The sequence below is a fragment of the Wasmannia auropunctata genome, unplaced genomic scaffold (genome assembly GCF_000956235.1).
Source record: "Wasmannia auropunctata unplaced genomic scaffold, wasmannia.A_1.0 LD336111.1, whole genome shotgun sequence".
In the NCBI taxonomy this organism is placed as follows: domain Eukaryota; kingdom Metazoa; phylum Arthropoda; class Insecta; order Hymenoptera; family Formicidae; genus Wasmannia; species Wasmannia auropunctata.
In genome coordinates this window covers 2,037,822-2,055,505 of record NW_012026779.1, presented here as the reverse complement: position 1 = coordinate 2,055,505, position 17,684 = coordinate 2,037,822, and the positions used below count along the sequence as shown (strand labels likewise).

Here is a 17,684-nt window from a genome sequence, read left to right as displayed (position 1 = left end):
GTCGGTGCTCGTGCAGAAACGCGAAACTTCCTCGAAAAAGTGCCTTCTCTTAAATGCTCGACGACCCTCGCCATCCGGCCGAGCTCGAGCTCCCGAGTCCCGCCGAGGTGCCAGAAAAACGCTCGCGGTCGTGATATCGTGCCGTCCGCGCGCGGTGCCAATCCGAAGCAGCCCCGTTTTGCATATCATGTTCCTCCTCGCCGTCGCCGTCGCCGCCGACGTCGTCGTTGTACACCGTGGTGACGTATCGAGGAACGGCGGTGCGTGGAGCTAGGCGACGAAGAGTGAATTCGTTCCGTCCATCAAACCGTCGCGCAAGAGTGTGCATCGCGCGTTCCGCGGGACATCCCAGGGGGACTTCCTGGAAGACGACGACGACGGCGACGACACGTCCTCGTTTTGCGCGTGCAACATCGTGCGTTATCGTTTTCGACTGCTAGGCGAGAAGCGCTGCTGGTGAGCGCTAGACGGGATCTCTGGAAGATCGAGAGAACGCTCCTTCCCTCTCTCTCTCTCTCTCGCTCCGTTTCTCTTACTCTTTTTTCTCAGGTCTCGTTTCCTGTGCTCTCGCACTCGTCACGAGTCCACGCAGGTAGGGCGAGCCGTTTCGTCGGAGAGGTGGGATCGATGAGAAGAGCGAGTCTCGCAGTCTCGAACGGTGTAGGCCACCCGTAACACACGGAGATCGGGAAGCGATCGGGCGCAGTGCGGAGATAGTGAAGTCGGCGGGGTGGAGGGTGGCGCGGGACCATCGGTATCGCGACGCGGAGAACGCTGCTGGTGCCCAACAGCGGCTGCGGCGGCGGCGGCGGCGGCGGCGGCGGAGGCGGCAGCGGTCAGCGGTGGCGGTGGCGGCGACGGTGGTGGTAGCGGCGACGTCGACGACGGCGGCGGCAACGACGGCGTTGTGTCGACTGTTTTATCTTTGCCGCGGCGAAACGACGTACAGGTGGAGAAGGAAAACAAGTGATCCCACGGGAATGAAACGATTGTAGAGAGAAGAAAGGCTGACGGAGAACAAGAGGCCAGAGGTAGAGGTCTGCTACGACGTCGTGTGCGTACGCGGATGATACGCACATAGGTACGCCGCCGTGAAGAAGGCGAGCGAAGTCGGAGCGCGGAAGCGGAGTACGGATAGGCGCAGAAAGAGCGACGAGGACGCGCCGATACGGACGGCAAAAAGGGAGACGAGGGAGGAGAACGCAAGCAACAGGCAGAGAGGAAGAGAGCGCGTGCGGGTGAGCGAGTGTGAACGAGCGAGCGAGCGAGCGAACGTGTGATCCAAAATGGCGCTGAACCAAGACGTGGACCAGTTGTCCAAGAGTAATCCCGTCGTCAGGGTCGACCAGAATTCCGAGTCCGATCTCCAGGCGCTCTTCGACACCGTCCTGAAGCCCGACTCCAAGCGGCCGCTGCAGGTGCCGCTGCGCATGCGCAACCTGCCGGATTCCTTCTTCAATCCGCCGTCCACCGGCAGCAAGAGCCCCTCGATCTCGCACTCGCGCGAGAACTCCGCGGATTCCGCGTTCGGCGCCGCCGTGACCGCGACGCCGAACGGCGGCGGCGGCGGCGTGCCCAACGGCGGCACGAGCAGCGGCGGCGGCGGCGGCGGTGGCAGTGCAGGCAATGCCGCAGGTGCCGCGGGTGCCGGCGGTGGTAGCGGAGGCGCCGGCGGTGGCGCGAACGGCACCGTGAGCGCGATCGCGGCGGCCGCCGTCGCGGCCGGCCTCACCGTCTCTCATCCCCGCGCGCACAGCAGCCCGGCCTCCCTCCAGCAGACGTACGCGTCGGCACAGCAAGCGCCGCAACACGCGCCGCAGCCGCACGCGCGTCACCACCATCATCAGAAGCAGCGCAGCTACGACGTCATCAGCACGGTCGACGACCTGGGCCCGCTGCCGCACGGATGGGAGCAGGCGCGCACCCCCGAGGGCCAGATCTACTTCCTCAAGTAAGTCACTCCGCCGCGTCGCCTCGCGTCCCGTCCCGTTGCGTCGCGTGTGTGTCACCGCGCTTTCGTTACGCGACTCGCGTGACAGCCGCACGGGGGAGAGAGAAAAGGGGAGTGGAAAACACGGTCTACGAAGCCTTTTTTTTCTGATGTACTCTCCTTTTATCGCTTATCTTCTTTTCCATTAAATGTACACTTTTAAGATCATACTTCTTAGAAAATCGACATATCGAACCGGATTAGCTTAATCTTTCGGAAAAAAACATGGATATTATATCCAAGACTTACAATCAATATCAAGATAATGTCTCAGACTCTCAAATTTCAGCAATAGATGCTTTTTTCCTTTCTTTTTCCCCCAATTTAGATATCAGGTATAGTTTCCAGATATGTACAAACAGGTAGATCTTTCCCGAGAATCCTGAGATTAAGAAAATTTCATTATTCTTGAACATTGAAGTTTCGTCATGTACGAAACACTTGCTGTGGTCCATTGGACGATAATTATTTTATGACTCATCGCGACCGATAATACCTTTTGTCGAAGTCTCACGTATCTCAATGTCGAAACCGTCTTTATCGTCTCGCCGTGCCGGCCTACTCATCCTCTCTCTTTCTGTCCCTCTTTTCTCGTTGCTCCTACGAGACTCCTGCCGCTTCTCATCACGCGTGGCGGGGGAGGAGGAGGAGGGGGGGGGAGGGAGAAAGACCGCGTCCTCGTCTCTCCGTTAAGCTTCTCTTCGTTGCAACGTCCCTTGGCCTCAGAACTTAGCAGGGACGTCATGGCACTCGGTCATAGCATGAATGCACTAATTAGCATATTTGGATAAATGGACGACGTCATTATTGATGCAGGAATTTTGAGAATTTTGGAGAAAAAAAATGTTACGAGCAAATGGCTTGGTATGCATTCCAATTTGTCCTATATTTGTCATTAAACAGCTAGACGAATTGAAAGAAGTTTCGAGACCGGTAACTTGTCATATAATAAAAACAGCACATGCTCTCTTTTTGTCTCTTTTTTTTAAATTAAAATTTCAAGTTGACCTTAGCGAAAATACATTATTTATCGTCTTTATGATTTTATATCTTTATACTTCATACTTTTTAATATCGAAAATTTTTGTAACTAAAATTCTTTTAATGTAAAATTAATTTGTAATTAATCTCTATATTAACTATAAAAGATAAGAATTTTATCATCTATAACTTGTTCTAAGTTCCCACAAACAGTTCTTTTACAAGTATTTTGCTTGTATCTCGGAAAACTACTCGAGATATCTTTTTTTTAAATAAAAGTGAACTTATATTTAAAAAATCAGTCGTTGAAAGTAACACTGCGAATTTGTAGGATTAGTTATATCGTATCCCTGTAACGCGATAATATAATCGCAGGCGCGCACACAGTAGGGCCTCGTGAAGGGGACCCTTTATAGGGTTCGCCTCTGAGGTAAGGTCTCTGGCGACTCTCGAATGCCTCTGGTGGTATGCCTGTTGGCCTCCCACCATGCATCTCTGCTTCCCAACCTGATCCACCTGCACTGCCGTGACTGCCGGGTCCTCACGTGTCACCTGTCGTGGGAAACTTCATCGTTGTACATCGCTTCCTCCCTTCCCTGTTCCAATAATACCCCCCTTCCCCCCTCCTTGTTCACCCTACATGGTCGACACGCTGTTTAAATCTTAGGATTATCTTCATAGACAACATCTTTATCTCTGAAAATCCTGCGAAACACGTCTCTATTTTGGACTGCCTAGATTTTTTTCTGCCGGCTATTAAACATTTCTAAATAAAGATTTAAATAATGAATCATTTACATTTTTACGTTTATTTTTTCGGATTCATAGATTTATATAAATTATTTGCATATCTATTTTTATTTTTTTTATTACGTTTTATTTTTAAAATATTAACATATTAGAAGAATTGCATCAAGTAAAGAAATAAATATTCGACCTTTGCACATTCACAAATTTTTTACGCTTGATATTTTATAATTGTAAGGTTACTTTTATAATTGTAAGGTTACTTTTTTCTTTGGATATTTTGGCTCTATTAGTATTCATCCTAAGGAAAGAAGATTGATTTTAAATTCATTAGAAAATATATCTAAAGTTACACTCGCACAGTTTTGGGATATGTAGTGTTCTATATGTGTACACTTGTTATTGATTCGTTAGTTTAATTGATAATTTACGACTTAAAATGATTTAATATTTGGGAGAATGTTTTTATTAATCTTTCAACTTTCGCAAAGTTTGGATATTTTGTATATAAAATAATTTTAAATTAGATTTTTTTAAACTCACTAAAAAGTATTCGCGTGTATGTTCTTCCTTTCTTGTATCTTCTTGTCGAAACATGTCGAAGACCAAGAATATAAGTTCCCCTTAGCTGACCTGCTCATTCAGAAATCTTACCTGCTCAACCATTTCTATTTCATCTGCGAATATATCTTGCTCTTACCTGGTATTGGTATTGAAAAATTGAAAAAGGACGTGCTTCTTTCTGAAGAATACGTTTCAACGACTGCAAACTAATGCAAAGAAAGGAAAAAAAGGAGACACCTAACTATTTGTTGTAATGAAACCGATTTGATGATACATAAAGCGGCGTACTTTGATCCTTTTGCAAGATATTATTTTCAATTTTGATCTTTTTTCAATCCTTTACATTCGCTTTTCCCGCTGAGTTTGAGTTGGACTAAAGTTAAACTCATTACGTGTAAAGTCGGAAAGAAATTTCGAAATAGATAACGTCATCGTTATTACACAGTGTTATTTTAGATAACGAATTTCGAAAGAATTTTCGAAATATATTATTACATATAATAATACCTTATTACATACATAAATAATTTTGTTGAAAATTTAAAAATGATGAGCATTGTTGTAAAACCTTTTGATTTCTAGCTATTCTAAATCAATTTGAATTGTAAGCAAAATTATTTTGATGGTCCAACAAAATTATTTTCAGATCTAGCAAAATTTTTAGACCTTTCAGTAAAATCGTTCCGTGTATAATATCTCGTCGACGTTTACACGATAGATAAACTTTGAAAGGTTTTTGACAATAGACACAGCTTATCATTGAGACACGAAGTAATTTAGGAGAAAATTAAGTTAATGGATTGATTTTGCTCTAATTAAGTGCTGCGCTTTTGCGTGTATCTTTTCTTTATCGAAATTTGCTAATTATACATATTATCGCATGGGATATCAATGGGGAATGACTGACTTGAATGCACTGTGAATAATTTTTACGAAGACACTCGTCATTTTTAAGTACGTTGAATAATAGTATTACCTTTAAAAATTCATCAAATTAATAAAATTACAAATTTCGGGAGAAGAATAAGAAAAAACCGATTAATTCTTTAGGGAAATACTTTTACAAATTGATGATTCTGTAAAAAACATATCGCGTAAGTTATTATAGAAAATGAATAATTAGAGAACAAATAATTTGCATAGAGGAAATGAGAAGGTTACTTCGGTGTGCATTACGTCGGAGTTCTACCGCGTGTTACGCCATCAGTTTTTTCTGCACTAATTTACGCGCGAATTTATGCGCGAATTGAAAGTACCCTCCTCCTGTTCCCGCGTTCGTTCCCAATACAGGGAAGTAGTACACAAAGGCATACGTAAGGAAGGAAGCGGCTTATCGCACTTTAATGGCCGACGATTAATTATTTATTTCGTTATCGACAATCATCGCCGTGTGTACATCCATTCTTGCTCTTATCGGGAGCCACGTAGAGGCTCTTCACCCTGCAAGCACATTAAGTTATGATGTCAGAAGTGGAGAATTTTTTTTCCTTTCAAAACACGTCAAAATAAATCGGTCTTCCACTACGCGCGTTGCCTATGTTCTTGCGTCATCCTCGCAACAACCGAAATCTGAAAACGCATACTGAAGAGAGAACTCGAGCGCGATCTCTCTTGTAAAAGTTCAGTTTTTCGGTGTCAAACGCGCACTCCGTTTTCTACGGGACGTCGGCGAATTTTGCGGAAACTGAGTGCAGCGAGCTCGGTTTTTTTTTTCGGTAGGCGTAATACGAGGCGCAGCGAGCGTGAGCTCGCGCTCGTCGGATAAAGCGCGATGCAAAGGTGCAGCGAAGCGAGTTGCACGCTCGCCGCATTACGCGGTAATGACCACCGCGGAAAGACTCGGACTCTTTTTTTTTTCGTTCTCGCTAACAATGCAGCAATATCTATCGTGTAAGCATCGACGAGATATTCGGGTATTATTATGTAATGGTACATTTGGAAAGTTCTGCGAAGATGTGCGTGAGAGATCGAAAAAAAAAAATTAAAATTGAAAATAACATTTTATAAAAGGATCAAAGATACGCCCCGCTTTATATACCATCGGATCATTTGATTACAACATATTTCTGTGTCTCCCTTTTTTCCCTTTCATGGAAGGAAACTGCGTTAGCTTGCATTTCGTTGAAATATTCTTTAGAAAGAAGCATGTCCTTTTCCAATTTTTCAATCAATATCTCTTGGGAAATTTTTGCGAGCTTGCGTCCGATTTTCCTTTTCTCTTACAACTTTTCCTTCTTTTTTTTCCTTTTAATATATATATTTTTCACAAATTTTAAATGACACTTTAATTATTCACTTGTAATCAAATTGAAAGTATTATTGTGATGTTTGCACTTTCTATATTTTATATTAGTAGAAGTGTCATTATTCATTACTCTAGATCCCTGAGTTTGAAGTCAATCGTTTCCCGCTAGTGTAGACCGAAAAAAAATCGGTGCGAACAGAAAAACGACACATCGTAAGCGTCATAAATTGAATAAAAATATGCATGCGCATATTTATTATATTTCTGCAACAAGTGCATGTATTCTCGTCATTGGATAATGATATTGGAAAATCACTGAGAAACATAACACTGTTTCTTCGACCCCGTCTTAGAAAATGATATTTAATCATTATCTGGAAAAAAAAAGTTATTTCCAAATCATTCCTTCAATGGCTTAATTTCGCGATATAAGATACCTTTGCTTTACTTCTATTATAGGTCACTTAATCAGAGCTCCATTTTGCTCTGTGATCTTTAACATAAATGTAATAATGTTATTCTTTCACGTTGAAAACTTTTCCGTGAAGACTTATTCTCTGACTCGCTCTCGCGCCCTTCTTTATTCTTCCTTTCCACACACGTATGTCCAATTACCGTCGACCGTTCCAAGCTTTTGGATCTTGTCCAGCGGTTGAGGCTTATTAGAATCTCATTTGCGTAATTGAAACGTGATTTCAGCCGCGTATGTGCCGAGCGCTTGCAGGATGATTTCGGATTGCTACGCCATCACCGCGTTGCGTATTAATATCGCGCATTCACTTCACATTCTTATCAGAGAAAGCATCACGCAATCACGTATGTACATTTTTATAAATCCTTTGTTTACCTCTGAATTTTTGAACCTACGACAAAGAGAAGGTATCCGACCGTCTCATAAAAAGATACTCGATTTCAGTGTCATTTTCGTTTTGCGAGAACGAAGAAAACATCCTTCTTGCTTCCCTATTACGGCGTCCGCGTCCGGACAAAACAATTCAACTTCTACGTATTCCCCCCCCCCCAACTTCTAGGCGCTGCCGCGCGACAAACACGTCGCGAAAATCGCAGTACTAGCCACTAGGTAGCAAATCACAGTCACTGTTTCTTCGCACCTGCTAATCGATTTGCATATCCGTTTTACAAAGAAATCTATTCTTAAATTCTTAAATATGCAGCAAGTAGCTGCTGAAAGAAAAACACATATAAATTAAGTCGGATAAAAATGTGCGCTCGGTATCGTGCCACGGAGAAAAGAAAATATTCGACGCGTGTGTGTCAACACGTGTTCGCGGATATTCGAAAACATTATTTCTGAGTGAAATGTGTGCGCTCGTGTCGTGCTCGTTAAATGGAAAATTAATAATAACGCAGCTGTACACTTCGTTGAATATCGTTTAAGAAAGTGGCAGATCTTTTCCTCCTTCTAATAGAATAAAATCGAAGCATCTTGACAATTAATGACGCGAAAATGACTTTTACTAGGTTCATTAGCGTAAATTATTTTTATGGTCTCTAATTATCTAAATTTATTTTCCATGTGCGTAATACAATGTTCGAATCTCAATAACCATCTGTGGCGGGTAATGGATTAAGCTGCGATGAAAATTAATTAGTGAAAGCGGACCTTAAATATTCCGAGATTGGTATACACGAGTATATCCTTTTAATATGACCTAAGTATTGGGGAATTTAAATGCGTGATAGCAAGTGCTTGGGAAGCAATTTTAACACGTCGTAATTAAATGCGCATCTTTTCATATATCTTACAACCTCGATGATATTCGATTTAGATAGAATTTAATTTTAGCGACTTCTTTTCTTCTATAAAAAAAAAATACGCGATATCGAATGATTATTATATTATATATTACGAGATATTTAAAGATCGTGAAATTAAAGATTTTCTTCCCGATCTGTGATCGTTTTATTGGGCATAGGTGAGACAATGGCTCTTGGTTAGCACTTGAGCGCGTTCTTATCGCGATGCTCGTCTTTCGTCAGGCAGGAGACGCGAGCGTTCGTTCAAGGTTTCCGACGTTCGCGCCGATTTACGAAGCAGTTACGGCCGAGTCACGTCTTATCGGAGTTGGCATACGCAATACCTCCGTCGGTCGATTGTTCAAGAGTGCTCGGAAAATAACGGACTGATTAAGAAAAAGTCGTTTAGGTTTCTGCATTTATCTTGGCATGCGAACGGTCTGATGAAGTAAATGCTGATAGTGTCTAAACCGACAAAGGTGGGGAAACGAGTCCCATTAACTATTTTTTTTTCGGCCTTTACGAAAATAGAAAAATCGTTAAGGTTTGCGAACGACCGACGGCGACTGTCATAAATCAGGCATCCGTTACCTGGACGTTTCCGATCTGTTGTCAGGTGAAAGTTGCACGCGACATCCAGACCTGTTGCAAGGTCGAATCGACCGGCCTGGACACATATTTCGTTATCTTCCGTACATTCGAATTTTTGTTCACGATTCGAGGATGCGACGGTGATAAAATCTCCCCCTCTCCCAACGAAAATGCGCTGCAAAGAAATTCAATAAATGAAGTATTAAGAACGCCGTTTCAAAACACAGCGAAAGAAAGAAGAGAAAATGGGTAGAAGATACGTAAATTATATCACTAAATAAGTATAATTTTCACCAAACTCTGATGAATTTTTTTTATCAGTTTGGAGATGATTCGTTCTTGACCGTAAATTATTTGAATGTCAATATAGTTTTCGTGCAAAATCTACCATTGATGGCATTGTAATGCGCCATCGTTGGTAAAGATGACCTCGTCGCGCCGCGCCGCGCCGCGCTGCGCTGCACCGAGGCTAAAGACCCCGACACACCTGTACGCGAGAGAGCTTAGACGACAAATGCGAATGCCAGATACGAGGACAGATCGCCGGGAGTACAGGGCGAACGTATCGAAAGTTCAAGGAGACCTGAGAAACGCGCGTTGCGTGAAATTTTCTCGGCATATGGAGGAACGGACAAAAACATTCTATTTCTCCGGCTGTAAACACTTTGTATTTTTACAAATATATTTGCAACATTTACGATACAAATTCAAACGAGAACAAACGTACATATATATATATATTTTTTTTAAATAAAGTTTAGGTATCTAATAAATGTATTTTAAATATAAATTTATTTATTTTAATAAAATTGTAATATATCATAAATTGATAAGTGTATATTTTAACAAGATATATTTTTTATTAAAATTTATAGTGACATGTCTGAAAAATTGAATGTCGAGTGTTAGCAGGATGAAACAGGAATGTCGCAGATATATTGCGATTGTGAGGGAAGGGAATGCTCTTATTATAATACTAATCAAGCAAGCACTTAACTCGACGATCTCCACGTGCAGCTCGTTCATTATCATCTCCCATAAGGATCCCATTAACTAAAAGCGTTAAGTTTCAACATACGCGTTACTCATTTTCGCGAACGTGAGGCCGCGACATCAGCGATTTCACGTGCAGACAAACGAGAAATAGTTAATCCGGAGTATGAATCTGGATGTTTTTATCGCTAAATTTTACGTACCGCTAGTGCTTCTGAGTAGCGCCGTAAATATCGCGTGTGACATCTTAATCGCATCGCATATGTTGTTCCGTTAATTCTAATCTTGGCGATATAATCCTACGAAATGAATCTTATACTGACTTGTAATTTGCAGTTAAAATACGTTTTCGTGTATGAAATTTATATATTACGACGTGTCCATGCCTCTTCCATATAATTATGTAATATTTATTTTATTTTATTTGTAAAATAATTTCTTATAAATTCCTTTCTAATTGAGCTTAAAATTTTAAATGTCAGATTAAAATTGTTTCAATATTCTTTTTAATATAAAAGAGAATATTTCTCTTTTTTTCATTAGGGATTTTATTTTTCAACTTTCGGAAAACTTCTTTTAGTTTTGAATAATATTCTAATAGTAATCGGTTGTTTAAAAACACAAATATTATACATACAAATTCGACACGTTAGTGCAAATTGAAACCGATACTTCAATAAAACGTATCTTGCAAGGCTTATCTTCATGTCGCCTTCAAAATAAACGCTCGCGATTAATCTATCGTTATCACTGGAGATTAAATTATCCAAAACTAATTAGTGTCAGTATAATTCGTACTCGATATAAGTAATCTGTCTTCGCGAAGGTATGTTCCACTCTGACCATAGTTTTCTGTCCGCGTGTAATCCGCTTGTACTTATATTTAACTCATTTCCTTTTAAGCATTGCGCAAACAAAAATATCTAAATGTAAAACATCCGACACCGCGGCTAAGACTCACGCTCGGACAACAATTTTTAATTGACTATTCATTGAAACCTTTGAAAATAATCTGCCGTTAGGTATAGGGATTCGGTTATTGTAACTCAAATCCCTGGAATAAGCTGCTCAGACCTCTGCACTACGAGATGAGATGAGAGTGTTCGAGATGTATATACATTTGTGCAGCTACAGAAATTGTGAATTTTACGATCCATGCGCAGGGATTTAAGATGCACCCTTGGGACCGGCCGACAAACGCGAAGAGCGTCCCAAACAATCTAATACCTGGTTTCGTCGGGCGTCTCGCGTATGCAAAAACTCTCGAGGTCGCTGGAACGGGTGTCGGTATCGTTAGAACATTAGAGCCTCGGGTCTTTGGACCGATTCGGATGTGGCGAGAGGGTAAAAAGGGATGAACCCGTGAATATCTCAGCGGCGAAGGGCGAGGGACGGGAAGAGAAAGAGAGAGAGACAGCAGGGGGTGCAAGGAGTCTGCGAGAGCCGAGACGGGAACCGGCGAAGGAGAGCAGAGAGCAACGGTGAGCGTCGATACGAGAGAGTGTCTATTTACGAGTTGTCCGGCGCCGTGATGTCCGGAGTAAAAATACACCGCGTAGAATCCGTATGCCGTGTGTGCGCGCGCACCACACCAGACCCTCTTATAATTCTCCAACGCGCTAGCGCGCGTTCTCTCTCACAGCTCTCTCGGTCTCTCAATGCCTCTCCGTCCCTCTCACCCTCCCGACACCGCTTTCATCCCCTCTATGGGTGCTCCTCGCGGCCCGTAACAGCGGCGGGGCGGCGCGGCGCAATTCTGCTTCTCGTATTGGACAGCGGCCAACCGTCTCTAACCGAGAGCGACGGAAAGCGATAGAGAATCACGCTCATAGAGCGCACGGTTTAGAGTGCGAAGCGCAATTGCGCTGCTGTGTTATACAGGGTGTTTCGTTTTTCGCTATTATGTTTTCGATTCTCTGGAATAAGTCTCCGCGACAAACGTGAACGTGCGTCGTGCGATCGTAGTCGAATCAAAGTTGTAATGCCAAATTCAGTATTATCATTCGGAACGTTATATTTTATTTATTGAGTAGCACGCGGGAAGAGGAGGGGAGGAAAGGAATGCATTTTTTAAATTAAATAAAATAGATTTTTATTTAAAAAATTAGGATAAAAATGTGGGTAATGAAAGACTCTTGATTTTTTTTGATAAGAGTCTTGACATTTTTACTTAAAAAAAACTGACTCCAACTTCGGTCTTGTTTACCCTAAAAGTAACGCTGAGCTGTACCGTCCGAATAGCTTCGTTCTGATTAACAAATCGACTTGAACGAACGCGGGCCGGCGTGATGTTTACAAACGCGTGCCCGCTGCAAGGCAGGTACGCGTCACGCCAGGTACGTCTGTGGCCCGGCGTGTAGGTGCAGAAATATAATCGCGCAATGACGTCACACGCGCGTGCTGTGCAAAACAGACTTCCTCCCGTTCCTTTGCCGTCGTCCGAACTACGGCGCGGACAAATCCGCCGTTGTGGCGACAAAATGTACTTTATAAGTCATATCGTTCACGTTCGTTTAATTTCCAAAGTCCAATCGAAAAGAAAAATTGACCGTTTTATTTGAGCGATAAAATATAACAAAAAAATTATGAAATCAGAAATACAAGACTTATTTGATTAGGACTCGAATGATAAGTTATCAAATAATAGTGTGGAAGCAAAGTTATTCGGTTGCTCGAATATGAGACAGTTATAGGATATCTGCTGATTAAAAGATATATGTATATTGCGCGAGTAATTATTAATGAACTGCTGCAGTTTTAAATAACAATAAAGTTTAAATAGCAATACAGTATTTATTTCTAATATATACTTTCTGTTTCTATGCTAAACTTTAAATAAAATTAATCTCGCGTATTATTTGCCGTCGATAAATATTTGATTGAGAATAATTTTTTTTAATTTAAAGTTTAGCACCGAAGTAGAATACGTTCAACATTTGCAAGTAATACCATCCGCGATTAAGAATAATAATTTTTTTTTAATTTAAAGTTTAGCACAGAAAGAGAATACGTATATTAAATAAATACTATTGTTTTATTGTTTAAACTTTATTGTTATTTGAAAACGCAGCATTAATTGCATGTATTAATAATCACTCACGCAATATATATCTTATAATCAGCAGGTATCCTATAACAGTCTCAGATTCGAGCAACCGAATGACTTTGCTTCCACAATATTATTTGATAACTTATCATTCGAGTCCTAATCAAATAAGTCTTGTATTTCTAATTTCATTATTTTTTGTCGTATTTTATCGTTCAAATAGGATAGTTTTTTTATTCGACGATTTATTTTGGACGAATGGAGATTAGAAGGAAACGTTAACGATATGATTTTATAAAAGTACGAAATACTTCTCGTCACCACAACGGCAGATCTGCCCGCGCCGTAGTTTGGACGACGTGCAAAGGAACGGGAGGAAGTTCTGGTCAACCCTCTGGCGAGAGGGTCACGTAAAAAGATTAATCTCCTCATTTTTAATTAATCCGAATGCGTATACGACATTCGTGGGATTTATTCGCGCCAACATTTTCTATATAATAAAAGATCGGCTTTATTTTGGGCGTTAAAGCCCATGCTCTAACCCACGTCGCCTCGCTACTTCGTCTCGGTCTTTTGAATGGGAGTATTTTTAGCACGCGCCTACTATATGTGGATAACTGTACGCGCCGCGCTGCGTATTCAGTTTCCGCGGATCGAGCGGCTTGAGCAAGCATTAGAGTGTTCGATGTGACATCGAACGGAAGCTAAATTTCGCACAATCGCCATCCTGAGGCAGGACTCGCCGAATAGATATATTTTCACTTGGCTCGATCGTTTATCTCGCGTTAGCGTTAGTATTTTATATTGTTAGTTCTAAATCGAAAAAGTCTGTGCAAGAAAAATTTTGAACAGCCTCTTCGGATAAATTATCGTATCTTATTTTTTTTATTGCAGAAAATTGTGTCATAAATTATACACCACGTTGAAATACGTTCGATATTTTCTCAGATGACGAAGCTTAACTTATACAATCTAATTTACATAATCTTGTTCAAATAGGTATTTTAATTGATCTAGATCCTTTTATAACGAAACTCATATTTGTATATAATATTCACAAATTTGTTTGATCCAACATTAATCTATTCGTTTGTTTACTCGCGTTATCCAAGATTGAATCATATCGAAGAAGAACTAAGACCGAGCGCTGCTGAATCGAATTTGATAAAAACGTCCATTTGAAATCTTAGGAAATCCCGGTTGAAATATAGATCCTTGTTGCTCCATGATTCGGTTACAAAGAATCGAGAATCTTGATCTCTCCATAAAACTCCTGTCAGACGCCTGTTTTTTTTTTAACCCTTGTGTGCGCACCCAACTTTACCAACGTTTTTACGCACCCAGGGTACCCGGGTACTCATCATAGAAAAATTCATTTTTGAATGGACTATTAGTTTTTTATTAATTTATTTGATTCATGTACGTGAAATGGGTTACGTAATAATATAGAATACATGAAAATTAATATTAAAAAAAAACCGTGGTGGACACCCGGGTACGTGGGTGCGCACACAAGGATTAATGCATTATCCTACTGATATCTTGCACTTCTTTTTACAGCCACCTGACACGCACCACGACATGGGAAGATCCGCGGAAAACGGCCGCAGCCGCGAGCGTAGCCGCGGTAGCCGCGGCAGTCGAAAGCAACAAATCCAACTCGCTTGGTCCGCTACCCGACGGATGGGAACAGGCGCGCACAGCCGAGGGTGAGACCTATTTCATCAATCATCAGACTCGCACCACCTCCTGGTTCGATCCGCGAATCCGTAAGTGTTAAATTGAATTTCTCCGTTTTCTAAGTCCTGCTGGCTAAACAATTTATAGATATTAAAATGGAGATCCCGTTTTAAATATTATAATATTATAATTAAATTTATTCAAGAATTAAAAAAGCTCTCAATGTTTAATTATCGAACCAGATCGGTTTTTTTTTAATTTTTTCGCATATCTTTAAAGTATTATATTATTGAAGTTGCCACTCTCCTGGCTTTCTCATTCAAATACTAGAAATCCCAATTTTCCTCATCTCTCTGATTTATAATAATAATAACAGAAAGACCGGATTTGAATGTAATTAAATTCTGGAGCGTGTAAAATTCCGGAGTCTCTAGAAATGTGGTGGCTTTATAGATATTATTATAAAACTTGATAAATCTTTCAACCTACGCAAGTTAGCGTAGGCTGAAAGATTTGATTTTCTCTTGGCGGGGAAACTTTTCCCAACTCGCCACAACGCAAATTACTTTTACTAACAACTTCTCGATTATTGACTGTTTCTATTGTTCTGTTGTTACTAATTCTCATTTCTTTTTTATACTAATCATTTCATTGTTACTAATTTTCATTTCTTATATATAGCAGAGGAAGAAATGATAATTTTTTCAGCATCGCATCTCCAAAGAACTCCGGCGTCCGGTGCAATGCTGCCGCAGAACTGGCAACTTCAGCAACCCACCGGCATCCAAAGCAACCAGAGTCTGCAGGCCTGCCAGAAGCAGAAGATTCGACTTCAATCATTGCAGATGGAACGTGAACGTTTGAAGCAGCGGCAGCAGGAGATCATGCGTCAGGTTAGGGATTTCGAATTGTTTGCTTTTCAATCTGGGAACTCGATTGCGTAACATTTGTTAACCATTTTCGATATTCAGGTTTTTCCGTCATTGCAGCAAGAGATGATGCTGCGACAGAGCAATACGGACGCCGTCATGGATCCGTTTCTGTCCGGCATCAATGAGCAACACGCACGCCAGGAGAGCGCCGACAGCGGTCTGGGACTCGGTTCTGCATACCCCCTGCCTCAGGCGGGAACTGAAGATTTCCTCAACATAGATGAAAATATGGACGGCACGAGCGGTAAGAGCGGCCCGTTCAAAACTGTCGATTCTTTCGGAGTATAAAAAGCCTATTTGCGCAACATCTTAAAAAATCCATCACCATCATCACGCTTATGAGACTTTAGGCTAAAAAGAATGTTTATTCGCTTGCTTTGCTGTGCCATTAAGTCAATTCAATTTTCAAATTTATAAATAATTGTTTTGCGCGATTGTTCCGATTGCAGAAAGGCACTGTGCGTTGAATGATCTTACGAAACGATTATACCGAAGCCATAAATACATAAGTACGTATTTGCCGCAATATCACATTTTGTTTAGTTATACTTTGAATTCGATGAATTCTTTTACAGACGGAGGTGCGCCGATGGACACGCCGGATATCTCGACTTTGAGCGACAATATCGATACGACTGACGATCTCCTGCCATCGCTTCATGTAAGTCCCTTGTTATGCCGATGATCGTTGCAAGTAATTAAAATCCATTGAATGCCGTCGTTTGCATCCACAATTATTATTATTGTTTTAGTTGAACGAGGATTTCACTACCGATATTTTGGACGACGTGCAATCACTTATAAATCCTAATCCTACTAAGCCGGAAAATGTGTTGACTTGGCTATAGGATTAGAAGTGATACTGCGGCGGACATCGGCCTATTTAAAAGGATAGGTGCTCAGACTCTCGAAGTAGAAACTGTATTCATGTCTAGACATTAACATATCTAGATATTAACCTGCGATCTATTAGTTGCATCATTGAGCAGCCTTATTTTCAATACCTTTAATCAATGATGCAATTTTTATTTCTTTATAATTCTGTAGATTAGACTTAGTCTACTAGACTAGAAAAGAATTAAGTCTCTACTTTGAATCTAAACACCTATTTTTTTTGTTTCTTTCTATTTGGATTTTTGTGAGGATACACTACCACGATAATAGCCAGGATATATTTTCATTTCAAGTTTCTCATAAGGGATCGAGAATTAAACCTGGATTTTTATTACGCGTAGTTATTTCATTATTAAGCTATTCCCAAAACACAAGAAATTTCAGTAGTTTATATGCACATGCAATTATAAACACATCGTACTAAAGATAAGTCTACATTTTGGGAGATGTTGGACAGCTTAATGGAAAAATTCGCCTATCAAATGAAAGATTGTCCTGATGTCCCGTATATATTATAAGAAATTTTAAATGGAAAGATATTTTCTTGTGTGTGATAGAGACAATCAAATCAAAGACAAATTCAATGTAACTTTGTAATATATCGTGGTACCGCGGCTTTTCTTGTGAGAATGAAAATCCAAGTAGGAGGAATGTTTATACTTCGTTATGCCGTCTGAAGAAAGAAAAGAGAGAAGGAGAAAACGAAGGACTGTATACGAACTTGCTTTATCAGCTATCGAGCACGTTAAACGTTACTGTCAGCATTCAGTCCTTCGATTCCTCCGTCATTTCTTTCTTTGTTAAACAATATTATATTTTATATAACGAAAATTTATATATTCCGTATTCATATTCGTTAAACAATCTTGTGAGAGCGTGATTTTTTTTGTATATGATGATATCAAGAGATCGTACGATATTCATGCTCCCAGCTTGTGTCTTCCTACGGTTTGTGCACGCAGAGCGATTTAATTGTAAAGTCTAATGCAGAGAAACTATGTGAATGGATTGTAACAAATTTCAAAGCGCTTGATACGAAGATATTTCATTATATCGATATCTTCTAACGTGAGTCGATTTGCTCGCACACTTTTGCGCGAGGGATTTGGTGCTATTTTTATCTTGGATGCATGTAATTGGACATTGTTATTATTACAAATGTTATCAGTTATAGCAAATTATTTTTGCTATAATTGTCACTTTAATTTTCTTGATACTAATACCTACAAATTTATTACAGATAATCTGGCAATTTTAAAATTA

The 17,684-nt window shown here is 40.7% G+C and overlaps 1 protein-coding gene across 1 annotated transcript; it reads left to right on the top strand.

Moving 5' to 3' along the window:
- Positions 1-1,196: 1,196 nt before the first annotated feature.
- Positions 1,197-17,638, top strand: LOC105449171 (transcriptional coactivator yorkie). Its single transcript, XM_011688179.1, has 6 exons — positions 1,197-1,951; positions 14,476-14,684; positions 15,304-15,488; positions 15,585-15,771; positions 16,103-16,188; positions 16,280-17,638. The coding sequence occupies exons 1-6, from the start codon at positions 1,287-1,289 to the stop codon at positions 16,373-16,375; spliced, it is 1,428 nt and encodes a 475-aa protein (XP_011686481.1). The 5' UTR covers positions 1,197-1,286; the 3' UTR covers positions 16,376-17,638.
- Positions 17,639-17,684: the final 46 nt, after the last annotated feature.

Coding starts and splice junctions, on each gene's coding strand:
- LOC105449171 (XM_011688179.1), top strand. CDS start 1,287: ATGGCGCTGAACCAAGACGTGGACCAGTTGTCCAAGAGTAATCCCGTC. Junction 15,489..15,584: donor AGCAGGAGATCATGCGTCAG/GTTAGGGATTTC, acceptor CCGTCATTGCAG/CAAGAGATGATGCTGCGACA. Junction 16,189..16,279: donor ATCTCCTGCCATCGCTTCAT/GTAAGTCCCTTG, acceptor TTATTGTTTTAG/TTGAACGAGGATTTCACTAC.